At 44.3% G+C, this 14,868-nt stretch overlaps 1 protein-coding gene across 2 annotated transcripts in view; it reads right to left on the reverse strand.

The window, feature by feature from the left end:
* Wdr81 (WD repeat domain 81) overlaps window positions 1-14,868 on the reverse strand; it is a 54,590-nt gene continuing 39,722 nt past the window's right edge. The window contains exons 24-33 of one of the 2 annotated variants that reach the window (XM_077637767.1): window positions 14,007-14,162; window positions 13,170-13,275; window positions 11,523-11,674; window positions 10,403-10,556; window positions 9,589-9,940; window positions 7,915-8,045; window positions 6,478-6,679; window positions 4,733-4,832; window positions 3,540-3,640; window positions 1-1,743 (exon numbers count right to left, since the gene is read on the reverse strand). In XM_077637767.1, coding sequence (XP_077493893.1) covers window positions 1,615-1,743; window positions 3,540-3,640; window positions 4,733-4,832; window positions 6,478-6,679; window positions 7,915-8,045; window positions 9,589-9,940; window positions 10,403-10,556; window positions 11,523-11,674; window positions 13,170-13,275; window positions 14,007-14,162 — 1,583 coding nt within the window. In that variant the 3' untranslated portion in view covers window positions 1-1,614. The remainder of the gene's footprint in view (window positions 1,744-3,539; window positions 3,641-4,732; window positions 4,833-6,477; window positions 6,680-7,914; window positions 8,046-9,588; window positions 9,941-10,402; window positions 10,557-11,522; window positions 11,675-13,169; window positions 13,276-14,006; window positions 14,163-14,868) is intronic. The other variant, XM_077637768.1, reaches the window with a different exon arrangement.

Below are 14,868 nucleotides of genomic sequence, written 5' to 3' on the forward strand. Positions count from 1 at the left end.
CAATGTTTTCCGGTTCAACTCGCGACAAAGTTTATTTCAGTAAGAGAGCATATAGTGTACGAAACGAAATCACATCCTTCCGGATATCACTGCATACACATTCAAAAACGAAGATAATGTGGCAGGAATAAATATCTACGAAAGACCAGGAATGGAAAGAAGTCTTCATGTCTTTGGTATGAAGCATTGTGCTTGCTAGGCTATTTATCTGTGCAAAAAAATAAAATATCACAAGTACGATACACTCTCTGCATGGAATAACTGCCTACACTAGTGTTAAAATATTCTTAAAATAAAGGCCTGAAATAAAAAAACAAAGCTGCGGCAAAAATGCCCACTGCAAGAATGGTTCTTCCTCGATTAAGCACAGTTCACTCATTAAAAACTCGTGTATGCAAAATTGATGACACCTTTTTTTCTTACAACTTCGAAACGTGTAAAAGCACCGATTGACTGGAAACAGACACCAAATCATACTTCATTAAAATAAGTACGCATCTTCACTCGATATACCATGGTTTTGTTTTAAAAAGAAATGAACAACCACTTCTATATGGTAATGCATTCACAAATTACAGGCAAAGAAAACATTGCACCAAAACGTGGTTCAAGTATGCAAACATTATTCACTTAAATGTGCTTGAAGTTCCGGCATTGAATACTTGAAGAAACAAAAGCACAGAAAGCTTTTTCACAGCCTTGTGTTATTTACAAGGTATCACTATGTTCTTAAAGGTCATGTTGATGACAGTATGCTTAGTAGCATATCTACGAGCCTGTTGACTGTCATTACAGTTAAAAAAAATAGCTGGTAGTTTAGCATTGCTAAGCACAGAATCTTGTGCAAAAGCGTGGTTTTTTTGCAGGTGGACACCACTGCCATGTACATCAGAATGCGATTGAACTGTCCACTGACCCAGGAAGCCAGTTATTTACACTGGTTTTGAGAAAAGAAAATGCGCATAACTGCCTCAATTTGTAGCTGGTCACTGCAGTCTTCTCCCAGCATGATTGAGGTGTCCACTGGCCCAGTTACACTTGCTACTCAGAGGGTTCACACAGACACACACCACCCAAACCGGGGGGTGCGGCTAGAAGTGCTTTTCGAACTAAAAAAATATTGAAATTCCCGCATCCCATAACGCAACTGCAGGTTTTGCCATCCCTCTGCCACAGAATTGTACATCAAGGAGTGTAGCAAATTTCCTTACTTACTAGCTCACTTTTCTGCCCCAGCTAAAACAAAGATCCCCAGGCAACACAACTGCAGCACAACAACCATTACTGAGGCCCGCTTCACGAACAGATTGATGTCTGATCACTAAACAGCAGACGAAAGCAAGTTACTTGTATACGATGCTCTGGCAAGGCTATCTGCAACAAAATAAACATTTCTAACTTCACTGCTAGCAATGCCACTCGCAACCACGCTCCAGGCGATGTGACGATTCTTCCCACGAAACATGGCGGCAGGTACAGTCACTGAAACGTTACCTCACTGCTACGGGAACATCACTTAACGCTATACAAAGTGACATCACACACTGGCGAGCAGTACAGTCATCACAGTGAGGTCAATGTAACAACGTTGCACACAGCAACGTAGAGGGTTCATCAACACAATAATGAAATGCCACCATTGTCGGCGCCCAATAGGAGCAAGCGATTCAGGGGCAGGACAGCCATCGAAGCGATGACTCCACGGAATGTTTCCGACCGCAGTTTAGTGCTCGTGAATGCAGCCTGAAAGGAAAGCAAGAGAAATTAAAAAAACAAAACATACACTTACTACTGAGATGACCCTGAAGAAGTTTCCTGCACAATTTCAGCTTGTCAATGACAATGAAACGATACTCCTCAACTTTCTTGTGCGAGACAATAGCACATGCTTTTAAGTGCATCAAAGGCAAAAAGAGACACAGGATGACTTATTACAATCCTGCATTAGTCATACTAAGTTACCAGTGCAAGTTTCTCGACTATCCCTCAAGTGTCAAACAAATCAACTGAACAGACATTGGTTTAAAACTAAACTGGCTTGATGCAGAGATGTGCAGAAGTGAAAGCCAAACAGTTCTACACAGTGCATACACTGCAGAAATGCCGATCATCATGAAGTTGTTGTCACATATATTTAAGCCTGGATATAATTAAATTAAGAAAAGGCAGCTATTTCTCTTTACATGAGGACTTTTGTGACATGCAGTTTTTGCGTTATGACTAGAAAGGGCAATGCACAACAGAAACCAAAATAAGAAACCGCAGGTTAAATCACTTTACAAATGTTCACACAAAAACCCCATTACTCAAAGACACAAATGTGGAGAAATGTTTTGCGATCACACTGATAACACAAGTGCAGCAGCAGCAGCCCCCACCTCTTCTGTTGGGGCTCACATGAATTCATTAGGGAGATTTAGTTCCACGTACGTAGAGCTCTTACGGGTGACCAGTGCGCATGCGCAGAACGCAAAGGATATGCGCGAGTCTCACGTACGTACGTGAGATTCGGGTTTTTACATTGTGGTCTTTGCGTTACTTGCGTACGTAGCGTTGACAAACATGGCGGCGCCCTGCCCGCCCGCTTCACAGCGATAACAGCTTCGTCGCTAATCCCTCGACAAGATATCATGTTCTAAACTGTTGTATTCGCCTTCGATTTGCCCATTCTTACCTTCACATAAAGTTTCAGGCGACAAGTAGCTTTTGTTTTTCAGATATAAGGGCGATTTCCCAGCTGTTAAGCCTAACGAAGCAGCGCTCCGACGCAGTTCGACTGGCTTGGCTTTGACTCGTCTTGTCTTAGAGTGGCTACAGCAGTGTCTTCATATGTCAGTAGATGGCGCTAGGAAGAACGTGCGGCATCCGTCGCATACGTGCAACTAAAAGGGTTTGAAACGACATGCACGTATGCTATGTAGACTTCTCACGTTTGTGTACGTAAACTCTGTACATATGTGAAACTAAAAAATACTATTATGCATGGGGTGGGGATAGCGCAAAAGTGGAACAAGTTGGTGGCGCCTGTTTCTTCCCTCATGTCACTTCCCTCGGCTCACCTGGCAGCTGTTGTTCTGTGCAATACTAAACCCTTCGCGTCACCGGCACTCTCCGCTGCCCTCAAACCCAGTGCGCATCAGCTGTCACTGCCAGGATCACACAAGCAACCACCAAGTGGAGGCGATGGGTGTGCACTGCTGGCCCCGTACCTTCTCTTCTACGGTTCCTCTTATGGAAGTTCATGTTTTATCATACTGAAACTTTCTTGTGGTTCAGCCAAATATCAAGTAACGCATTGCTACCTAACAGAAGACAGTCGAAGCAGCGAGTTCGTTATAGCCAGGTCACCCACCGCAACAGATTCATTACATGGTGTTCACAAATACATGCAGTTCAATGAGTGCAGTGTAAGGGAATTGAGAAACTTCGTAACGTCGAGCAGCTGGCTATGTGGCGGCTCGTTACATCCATGCTTAACTGTATCGTTTTTGCAGGGCTAAAAGCACCTGCCATTATAGAACAAGAGCGGCGTCAATAACCTTTTCATCAATAGTAGTGTGAACGTTGATTTTGTTTGCAGTGGTCCCAGACACAACGCCAGCATTGTGCAAGCCTAGGCAAGTCACGGGTTCTGTTGCACCTGGCAGAGGAAAAAGGAGCAAGAAGTCAGAAATAGGCATGCAAGTCAAGTTTGTTTATGCTATGTAAAAACACTTTTGCACCCTCTAAAGGTACAGAAAAAAATGTGAGCCATGCGGCTGAAAGCAGCATTTTGTGGTCAAAGCATCACGTCTACTCAGCATCACGTCTACCAACATTTTAAAAATTTGTTTTCATTTTCTGCAGCATAACTCCTCCTCTGTGTATGCTGTTGGCTAAACTCGTTTTGTATTCATGACAACTTCATGGTTGAAAAAAAAACACTGCACTTAAAAAAAAACTCTTTTGACTCAAGTAGAGCTGCTGGTAGTATATGTACACAAAGAAAGTCTTAATTTTGACAGATTGTTTACAATGGTATTTTACAAAACTTGGCATTGAAGGTCCTTAATTTCCCTACGGCTTTGTTCTGAATACTGCAGAGGACTTTTATTGAGAATATTTCGATCAATGCATGCATGCGCCTGTTTTATGTATCCTGACATTGGAAACTAAGATCAGCAAGCGCCGAAGCGATTGCACGCCAGCAAAAGCGATGAACTAAAAACTAATACAGTCCCTGCTGCCAGACAGTATTTAGACAGTTTTAGTATAGTGTACTACTGTCCATTTAGTTTCCACCCATCCGAAGCTGTTACGACACACTGATGTATCTGCCTCGTTGACAACGGTTTTAGTGAAGCATGATTACTGCTTCAACCAATAAATGCAAAAAAACTGATGCGCCATCTATCAACAAAAGCTTAAAGCCCTTCATTTGTGATTTGAAGGTTTTCATCAGAGTATACTGGAGAGAGCATGCACTATATAATAAAATATTAAAAAACACTACTGAAACACAAAAAACAGAATGCACTGAACAATATATAGGTATACTACATACTATTTTACTGAGAGTTTTTGCCCAAACGCAAGATGTCGCTTAAGCTTGTTTAATGCATTTTTGATGCCAAATTAGAATTATAAATCCTCATTTATTCTATATTTCTTTGTATTTCCACCATAATCTGATGACACGTTTTGGTTAATTGTCATCCCCTCTAAGTAATATAGTAAGCAAACAGAGCTTTACCCTTGAGGTGGTAGTGAAGTTTCGTTTCCGCTGCATTCCAAACAGAGATGGAATGGTCCAGTGACGATGAGATGAAGTAGGTGTCGTTGAAGGCCTTTGTCTAGAATAATCATAAAACAAACACAGGCACACAAGTTTGATCTCACACTGACTACTGTATTTGCTCGCACAATGAACCCGTTTGCATAATAATACACCCTTAACTCTGGCTGTCCAAGAGTAAAAATTTTTCATCTCTTGCATAACAGACACACCCCATCTGCTTGGCACGAAGTGTGATGATAAGACAACGGTAATGAATGCTAGCAAGCACCCTTTTATGAACACATATGAGAACTGCACAATAAGAAATCCTCATCTGCCCAATGTCAAGACTACCCGTACATCACCCTATGGCATGCACAGCCAATAAGAATGTCCGGCAAGCAACCCGCGAACCAATAGAAACCACGCCAGGCCACAAAGGGTTTCACTGTTCAATATGCTGTATGGAGCAAAGTATAGCAACTTGTTGCAGTTGGGTATCATGCTGAATGCAGTGAGCTGTGCTACAATGAACTGTGGCTGTGCTGTCTTGCACATCATTATGGGCTCCAGCAGAACTTTTAGCTAAGCTAGAGTAAAAGCTCGTTAATTGAAACTCGAAGGAAACTGGAAAATTGTTCGAATTAAGCAAAGTTCGAATTATCGAATGGGCCTTACCGCACAGCAGGATTTGAAGCAGTCACACCTAGACTCGTTTTCGCGAGCTAGGCGCTGCTACAGGTTTGTGGTGGGCGATTCTGGGAATTAAATTCATGCGGTCCTAATGCAAATGAAATAAATTGATCGGCCAGTTATGCACCAAAAACGAGTACTGGAATGCATTTGTGTGAGCAGCGAGCTTTAGTGCTGAAATATAGGACACTATTTATGCTCCAGTACATCTTTATTTACAGGGAAGTGTTGTCAAAATTAAAAGTAATCAGTGATGTGCATTTGCTTGCGTTTCTTCTGCAGAGACTCCATCAGCATCATCTGCAGCTTGCCCAAGAGCTCCAGCGCAAGGTCAGAGTTATCATTTGAAGACAAGTAGTGTGCTGCAACATCGGGCGCCGATGCTACGTACTTCATATACACTTGGCGGTGGTATAGGCTCGTCGCTGCAGTCAAGACTCATCACTGTCGGCTGTGCTCACCACCCGTGATCCCTGTGGCGTCTGCTGACAGCATGCTGCTTCAATTATATCAGCGTTACTCGAGGGCTCCAACTTTTCCACATTGCTGTCCACGCAACTCGTGGCAAAAAAAGCATGACTGCCGGCTCCCGAACCACCATACTGCGTTGTGTACATCACATGATCGCGACCCGGTGACCGCGGCACAACGAAAACCTGCAATGGCTAGCGCCGAAGCATTGGCGGTGCCGGCGAGTGCTCTGGCAGCAAAAACCTGCTTCGGCATGCACCGATGTGCGGGCTCCGCTAGCCTCGTGCGCTTGGCTTTTTTTTCTTTTCCACTGTTTTACATCCCTAGTAAACTTGCAGCGCATTGTACTCGCTATGGGTCAACTTCCATCTACGAGGAGCGGTGTCAGACAGGGGCTCCTAGTTCGAATTAACTGTAGAGGACGCCAACTTGTTCGAGTTATCGGGAGTTTTCCCCCATTGAAATACACAGGGCTACGCCGGGACCCGGGCGTAAGTTCAAATTAACCGTAAGTTCGAATTAACAGACTTCAAATTGACGAGCTGCATACTTCATACCTGTAAAATTTCGCCATCGTGGGCCACCCACGAGCCGAGCATGAAGCCCGTCCTGACATCAAGCACAGACATGACCCCCGAGCTGTGCCCCACCGCGAGCCAGTTGCCGCTGGGACCCACAGCCAAGGACCGGATCAGCCCGGCCGAGCCAATCGACACCCGCAGCTCGTGGGTGTAGCGCATGGTGCGGGCATCCAAGAAGCTGCAGTCAAGGAAACAAAACAAAACCAAAAACTTATACAATAACTCTCAAGGCAGACATGACTTCAGCAGCTGCAATGATGCAACTTTGTCAGCAGAATTCTGTACACTAGTTGAAATGAATTGAATTTAAAGGTGCACTAAAGATGATTCTGAGCTGGTCTTTTTACCACGGGAACTCGATCTACACGCTCCAAGCATTCTCAAAAGCCAGCTATGTTGTCTGCAACTGAAACTATTTATTTGCGAAAATCTAAAAAACAAAATAAAAGCAAAAGCGACAGGCTGAAAGGCACTGCACACGTCGGTTGACTCCTCCTACTTTCGGAGGTGAGTTAAAAAAAGGCGGAAGCCGGGATGCTTAATTCGATTTAATAAGGAAGTCGGCTGCAGAGGACAATAATTCGAAGTTTCTACCAATGGTCGGAACGTGTAGCTAGAGTTCCTGCGGTAAAAAGACGAGCTCAAAGTCCTCTTTAGTGCACCTTTAATTCAGTACAACTGACTGAACAGAATGATAATACTGAACACTTTCAATTAACCCTTTAACTGCTAAATTAATTTCCTAAAAACGCACCACAATTGTCAAACTGTTTTAACGATTTCTGGTGAAAATGACTGCTGTCAGGCTTAAAACCCACGCTAAAGGCACAAAACGTGTTTCGTGGACGACTACCGCCCTCTAGTGTTGAAAACTGCAACCAACGCAGCTGCCGACCGTTACTTGCCTTTGGTGGCGGGAGCAACGCAACATCAGGCCGAGAGAGTGTGACTTGTCACTGGCGATATTGGTACAATCTCCCATGATGAGTATAGTATAGGTTAAAGGGTTAAATAGGACTGAATGAAATATCAGCAGCGATTTATGTATTGAATAAAATGGTGGGAAACAGAAAAGCTCAGAGACAATAGCTCAATAGTAATGCAGGCAGGAAATTACAGCTGACAATCTACAGGTTCAACAACATGCTTTGACTTGCCCCTAACATTGCAGTTTTATTAACTATGCATAACTCACTGCAGTTATATATATAGATAATACATACAATTTAGTACACTGTGAGGTAAGCTGCAACGGAAGGGGGCAATGCCCTGATACAAATCTAAACTTGACGTTCAGAGGTTGCATTTGCGTCCATTCCAATACATTAACTGCCAGTTGGAATCAGGCTACAGACAGCTGGAATGACAACATTATAGCAGCTGCTGCAAAGGCCAGTATGACTGTACCCTCACCGAACAGTTGAGTTTGACGTGGCGGCCAGGAATGTGGTGCTTGGAGATGGCATTGCGAGCAACACTGTGACTGGCTGGGTTTTGCTCGAGTCAAACTGCTTCAGGCATGACCCCATGAAGGGATCCCAGATCTGCAATATGGTAAGCATCTTGTGGCATCCCTCTGAAACATTACATTATGCTCATGATCTTACGCAGACTACAGTGCAAGACAATGCAGAGGTGCAAAACAGAACAGTAGAAAGGACACCAAAGCGTGTGCGGTACTTGCTGCTCCAAATTTATCAAAACTACATGGGTGATAGCTAGTACAAATACAAAACACAAAAAGAATTTCACAGCCAAAATTTTATTGTAGACTAAGAAAATGCAACTCTCCAATGTTTGCGCAGTTTAGAGGTTAGGAGCACTTTTTTCAAACTTGGCATGTCCAGTAAAGGATGGCTCACATGACAGATTGTTCTTTTTTTAAACCTGAGTGCCGTGCGATAGAACACCCAACTTTTTGCACTGAATAGAGAACCTGGGAAAGTTTGTAGGTGTTCATAATTAATAAACACAAACAAGATGATCATGGAAAAAAGAAGTGCTTGTGCTGTCTTGTTTTGTTCGCCGTTGTATTGTTTGTGCTCTTTAACTATGACCACTGAACAGTGCTGCAGGCAGTTCCACTATAACGAACCTATTAGATGTCATATTTGCTACTGCTGCATACATAGAAACCACCATGTTGATCTGCCTTAACTTGAGCTACTGGCATATCCTGTGGTGCAGATGTGAACTTACCGTCTTGCCCGTAGCTAGCTCTCTTGAGACTATCGTTAACTCAACACATGGCTGACGGCTTCATTTCCAGCTACATTTCAGTCAATGAAAAAAAAGAGGAAAACTAACCAAAAATTACGAATCTGTATGTTATATCTGAACGTCTGTTATAACCGGACCCGTTGCAACGAGATTATAATGTATCATGCCCAGCCCTGGTCACTGCAATGCACACAAGTATTTTTGTATTTTGCCTCAATTGTAATATGGCCGCCATGGATGAAATCAAACCAGCGACCTTGAGATCAGAAGCCGAACGCCGAAACTACTGAGACACCACGGCGAATACCAGATTATAACGAATTTGGAGCCCCTCACTATATAGTGTCTCATAACCTATGGTCTAGCTTCAGCATATAATATCAAATTAGCCATTAACTAAACTATTAACCCAAGATCTCTTGTCCAAACTGGGCACTGTGCAGTGACAATAAAAGTACGATTGCACAAAAACAAAACGGCAGAAGCACAATTAACTTGAAAGCACCATCAGCGTCAAATAAAATGTAAACAAGACAATAAAATGCAAACAATGAAATAAGATCATAACCAAGAAAGGCTAAATACAAGCACACTTGATTTTCACTTCAAAGGCACAAAATGCACTCTTTGGAGTGGTAATGAACTACACCTGTGTTCCTGCCTGTACTTACTCAACAGAAATTAATAATTGTGCCTTTTTTTTCTGTTTGCATTTAGTCTGTATTTAGACAGAACACGCAGCTCTGTTCAGGAGACATCATCCCAAACTGGCGAAAAGAAATTTGAGTTTCACAGTAACAATAAAGAGCATTTTTTTTTTTTTTTACAAATGAGTGAGAACAAGAAGGCAAGGAGAGGAACACCCACGTGTACGCCATGGTCGCTGGAGCCCACCAGTCGCAGGGAAGGCAGGAAGGCGACCGAGGCGACCGACTTGCGGTGGTGCGGGTAGGTCCACTGTGGCGCCACGACCGTCGAGCCGTCCCCACAGCTGCGCAGGGACCACAGCTTCACCGTGCGGTCCTTGCTGCCCGAGAGGAACGAGTTCTCGTTCTCGAGCGCCTCCAGGGAGCGCACACTGCTCGCGTGGCCGGCAAACGTCTGCAGCCGGATCTGCTTGAAGTCAAAGTGGCCGTCCTTGACCACACCACAGCCAATCTCGTGCTCCCAGTAGGCCAGCCAGCTGCCCTTGAGGTGCCGCTGGCCATTGGTCATCTTCCTGCAGGAGAGGGCGAGCCGCAGGAAGAACAAAAGTGAGGCTGCGGAGAGTCCAACTAACAATGTACAACAGAACCTTAATTAAATCAAACGTGCTCAATTTGAACTTCTGGTGCAAACTTCCCATTCATTCAAACACCGTTTAATCAACTCCCCTGTTTAATCAAACCTCCTGTTTGTTAAAGCTTCGTGTTTATTAAAACTGCTTTATTAAACTTGTGCTTTATTAAACTTCCGCTTTACTAAACTTCAGCTTAATTAAACTTTCGGTTTATTAAACTTTCGGTTTATTAAACTTTCGGTTTATTAAACTTTCGGTTTATTAAACTTCCGGTTTATAAAAACTTCCGGTTTATAAAAACTTCCGGTTTATAAAAACTTCCGGTTTATAAAAACTTCCTGTTTATAAAAACTTTTGGTCTATTCAAACCAAAGGAACTGTCGACAGTGCCATCCAACTCACCTCATAAGAAGGTTGATGTCGTACTTCGGTGCTGCATCTGGCAGCTCACCGGCGGGGACCAGGTGACTCTCTTCGCCGAGCTGCACATCAATCCTGTTCCCAACCATGGCCACATTCTTGCCAAACTCGCCACTCACGATGGCTTCATCCTGGCCTGCAAAAATTTATATTTCTTTATTTATGAAATACTCCAGACACAGAACATGCCCAACCGGAAGAGGGCTGATACAGCAAAACATCGGCATATGTTCACAGGAAAAAAAGGAAACCGATTCAGCGCTACAGTAATACGAAGCACGTCAATTCATTACCAGTACACCAATCAGTGCATCAATACATTTGTGATGCTGTGCATTAAAAACGAAACAAATAAATAAAATGTGGTAATTCCCATTGCAATCAAGCTTCAGTTAAGCAGTGCAAAGGAAACATCAATACCAGCATTCTCAGCTGCTACATGTACTATTGGGGACAAAAGTGGTATACTCCACGCAGCAGGAGCCGGAGCAACGGAAAAAATGCATCGTAACGCCATCTACAGGCGGCATCTGGGATCGAGACAGCCAATGGGAGCCCTTTATTATCTGCAGGCTTGTCACTTCACTCGTTTCAATGTTTCGTGCATGAGCTCGCCAAAATTCCGAGCGGCGCCGTGCGCGCCGGCTCTCAAGCCATATCTCGAACATGCGTGGAAAAAAAGAAGACACAACATGAAAAGACAGCCACCAGATTGCTACTGCTGTGGCGCTGCTCGGCATTTTAGTGAGCTGAGGCACGAAACACTGAAACGAATCAAGAGACATGCCTGCAGTTAATAAAAGGCTCCCATTGGCTGTCTCGATCCCAGATGCCGCCTGTAGATGGCATTACGATGCATTTTTTCCGTTGCTCCGGCTCCCGCTGCATGGAGTATACCAATTTTGTCCCCGACAGTACTTGTAGTTGTATACACAAGGTCCTGCATCGCATGGTTTTCCTTTTTTCTTTTCTTCTTAGCAAAATGACTGCACTCAGGTGGGTGTTGATGAATTAACACTGCCTTATTTCAGTTCAAGTTAAATGGGACCCCATGTGCATGCCATGCTTGGTACTTCCAGAAACCCCACTGCTGGCAAATTACCTGCCGAAGGCATTCGGTAGTGTCCTTTCCTGAACTGCCGTGAGCCACTGGACGCGTCGCTCCCCGGTTCACCCATGGCAAGCGCAGAGTCATGGACAGCACACAGTTCGAGTATGAGCTCGTGATTTTGCAGTGTCTGCTCCATGTAGATACTGAAAAAAAAAAAAAATGCACGTAAGCTTCCTTCATTCAGCTACTTAAAAAAGAAAACAGTGACTGCGCACTTCTCTCACAAAGCTCAAACCTTCAGCTCCAGACTCTGTGCTTGAAAAATGCAGCAAAGCTGTAGTGACCACAATGGTTTCAGTGAAGACAGGTTAAAGAAAAACGTTTCCCAGCGGGGGTCATCATGCACGCAGTACGTAAGGCGCCAGCATGCAAGGCAGGGTTTTCTGCGACAAAAACGTTCAGCTAGCTGATGCATGTTTGTCAAAGTTATGCGTGCATTACCTGCCGACAGCTATAGCCAGCAGGCAGACTATAGTTGGGCGGAAAATACCCAAATTCGTTTTCGTTAAAACCCACAGGGAACAATCTACAAACGTAGAAATCGCAACAACTACCGCATAGGCAATCACAAAGGACGTTTGCGACCATGCTTACTGTGTAAATAGTCAACAAACATGCGATAACTAACAGCACAACACACCTTTGGTAAGCAAAGTGACGCAGTTTTTCACTCAGATGTGGTATCCAGTGAAATACATTAGAGCATGACTGCTGCTCGCGTGCTTTTTAGGATCCCTTCAAGTTTACGGGTACACTTCACGACAGCACACAACAAATGTCACATGCCTGTATTACTTTCGATGAACATGTGCATGAGCATGATTAGCAGTGTTTGTTCTGAAGTCTGCCAGCTGCTTCGATAACATCATATAGTTTCTTTTGCACCCAAGAAGCTTATTTCTACTAGTATATGCTTGCGTTGAAACAAGATGCCGACACACACGATGCAGCAGAGGGCATTTGCTTTTCTGTGGGCTTGTATTTAAATTCTATCGGGTTTAACATCCAAAAGTGACCCAGGCTATGAGAGACACCATAGTGGAAAGCTCCAGTTAATTTCGGCCACCTGGGGCTCTGCAACCTGCACTGACATCGCACAGCACACAGGCATCCAGCATTTCGCCTCCACTGAAATGAGACTGCCATGGCCAGGATTGAACCGGCACCTTTCGGGTCAGCAGCCAAGCACTGTAACCACTGAGCCACCGCAGCGGTGCGCCTTTCAGTAGGGGGTGGGCGTAGTGGAGCATTTGAGGCAGCCTGAACTTGCACCTTGCTGTTGTAGCAGCAAACTCGACTCGTCACAAGACCGGCAGACTAGTTTCGGTTTCTGGCCGCGTTCCTGGACTTTGGAAGTGGCGCTGATTGGTTGGAGGGCTCCACTGCAAATCAGTCGCAGAAACGACGTAACTGCGCTCATTTTTTGCAGGCGCTTTGAATGTGAAAAGGTATTAGGGCTTTTAATCGCAAGTTTCTCAGCAACGCAGCTACCTTTCCATGCAGAAAAAAAACTTCGGTAGTGTTCCCGAGGAATAACCTATCTGTCTTGCTTGGTTCGATATTTCCCTTTAGCCCCGGCAACAGCTGATGCATTAAATAAGAAATCCAAAAGTGTGTTTACAAACATTAACTTCTTACCCTCCAGCCAGCTTACACAGTGGGATGTAGGTCATAAAAGCCAGCTCAGCGGTGAACACTTCCTTGACCTCTTGGAGGGCACGCTCGGGTATGTTGCGATCGTCCCCTGCAAACCGGTCTACATCATCATCACAATCATTATCATTCTAACTACGTCCACCGCAGAACAAGTGTCTCTCACTGACCTCCACGAAACTGTCCTTTGCCAGCTGTGGCCATCCTATCCTTCAGACTTCTCTCACCTGCCCACCTGATTCTCAGGTGCAGATCTCGGAAGTTTTTTGGGGTACTTGCCTGATTCAATCAGAAAAAGTCGGATATTCACATTGTCTACAGCGATGGTCAATAAAACAAGCCACTTTCCCAGTAATGGGACTAGGGATGCCATCTTGCAACCCCCCAACCTTTCCGCCGAATTTCTAAGTAAAGTTGCTATAAATAAAATGAGATGGCACCACCGGTGCTATCACTATGACAGCAGCTTGTCTTGCTTCGCTGTCACCGCAGACGATGCAAATATCTGACTTCTTATCGAATCAGGCAAGTACCCCAAACAAAAATGGTACACAGCAATACTGCTGACAAAATGCCATTTTTTTTTGCGGAATTCGAGTTAAAAAATTTCACTGGTTTAGCTGAAAGAAGCCTTCTATGCCACGCAAAACTGCGGAACACACTTTATGCCTTTAGAAAGTACCAAAGAAACTGTCAGGCATTTCAGTTTTTCTTCTGCATATCCTCGTTCAACATGCACTACGTTACACACGTTTTTACAGACTGGTGATAATCACAGACGGTGGCGAGAGTTTCAAGAGAGAGAGGCACACGTTGAGGCACCTTCTTTCTCCTCATAGGGGGGAGTGGGAGGGTAGGGCGGTGAACCCCGGTACTGGAGCACACTGGACAACTTGACCGGCGTGCCGATCCTCAATTCCTGGCTGTCAGCCTCCCGTTTGATGGGGAGATAATCCTCTACCGATCGGCACAGCTCTTCTGCGGAAGGGTGGGAGGAGGAGGACACAGGTCACCGAACCAATCACTGTTTAGCAGCTGACCTTACAGAAACTCATTAAGCTTAAGTTTCAGCAGCAAAGAAAAAATGCGTGTTTCATGAATGATTTCCCCCCATCTAGGCATTACATGCCTATCACACATTTCCTGGCAGGAAGTATCTGAATTACAAGCAAGCGATTCTATAGCTGAACTTTAAACCACAGTTTTGGTCATTAATATTGATGTAGGTAAAAACCTGAAAGGCTTTCTCTTATATCTATAAATATTCAGACCTCAAAACAGTAGGAAAGCATCAGAGTTCAAGGACTTCGAAAGACTACAACCATTCTCCCGTTTGATGGGGAGATAATCCTCTACCGATCGGCACAGCTCTTCTGCGGAAGGGTGGGAGGAGGAGGACACAGGTCACCGAACCAATCACTGTTTAGCAGCTGACCTGACAGAAACTCATTAAGCTCAAGTTTCAGCAGCAAAGAACAAATTTGTGTTTCATGAACGATTTCCCCCCATCTAGTCATTACATGCCTATCACACATTTCCTGGCAAGAAGTATCTGAATTACAAGCAAGCGATTCTGTAGCTGAACTTTAAACCACTGTTTTGGTCACTAATATTGATGTAGGTAAAAACCTGAAAGGCTTTCTCAAATATTTCGTCTATAAACATTCAGACCTCAAAAGAGTAG

Source organism: Amblyomma americanum, chromosome 9, assembly GCF_052857255.1.
Source record: "Amblyomma americanum isolate KBUSLIRL-KWMA chromosome 9, ASM5285725v1, whole genome shotgun sequence".
Lineage (NCBI taxonomy): Eukaryota > Metazoa > Arthropoda > Arachnida > Ixodida > Ixodidae > Amblyomma > Amblyomma americanum.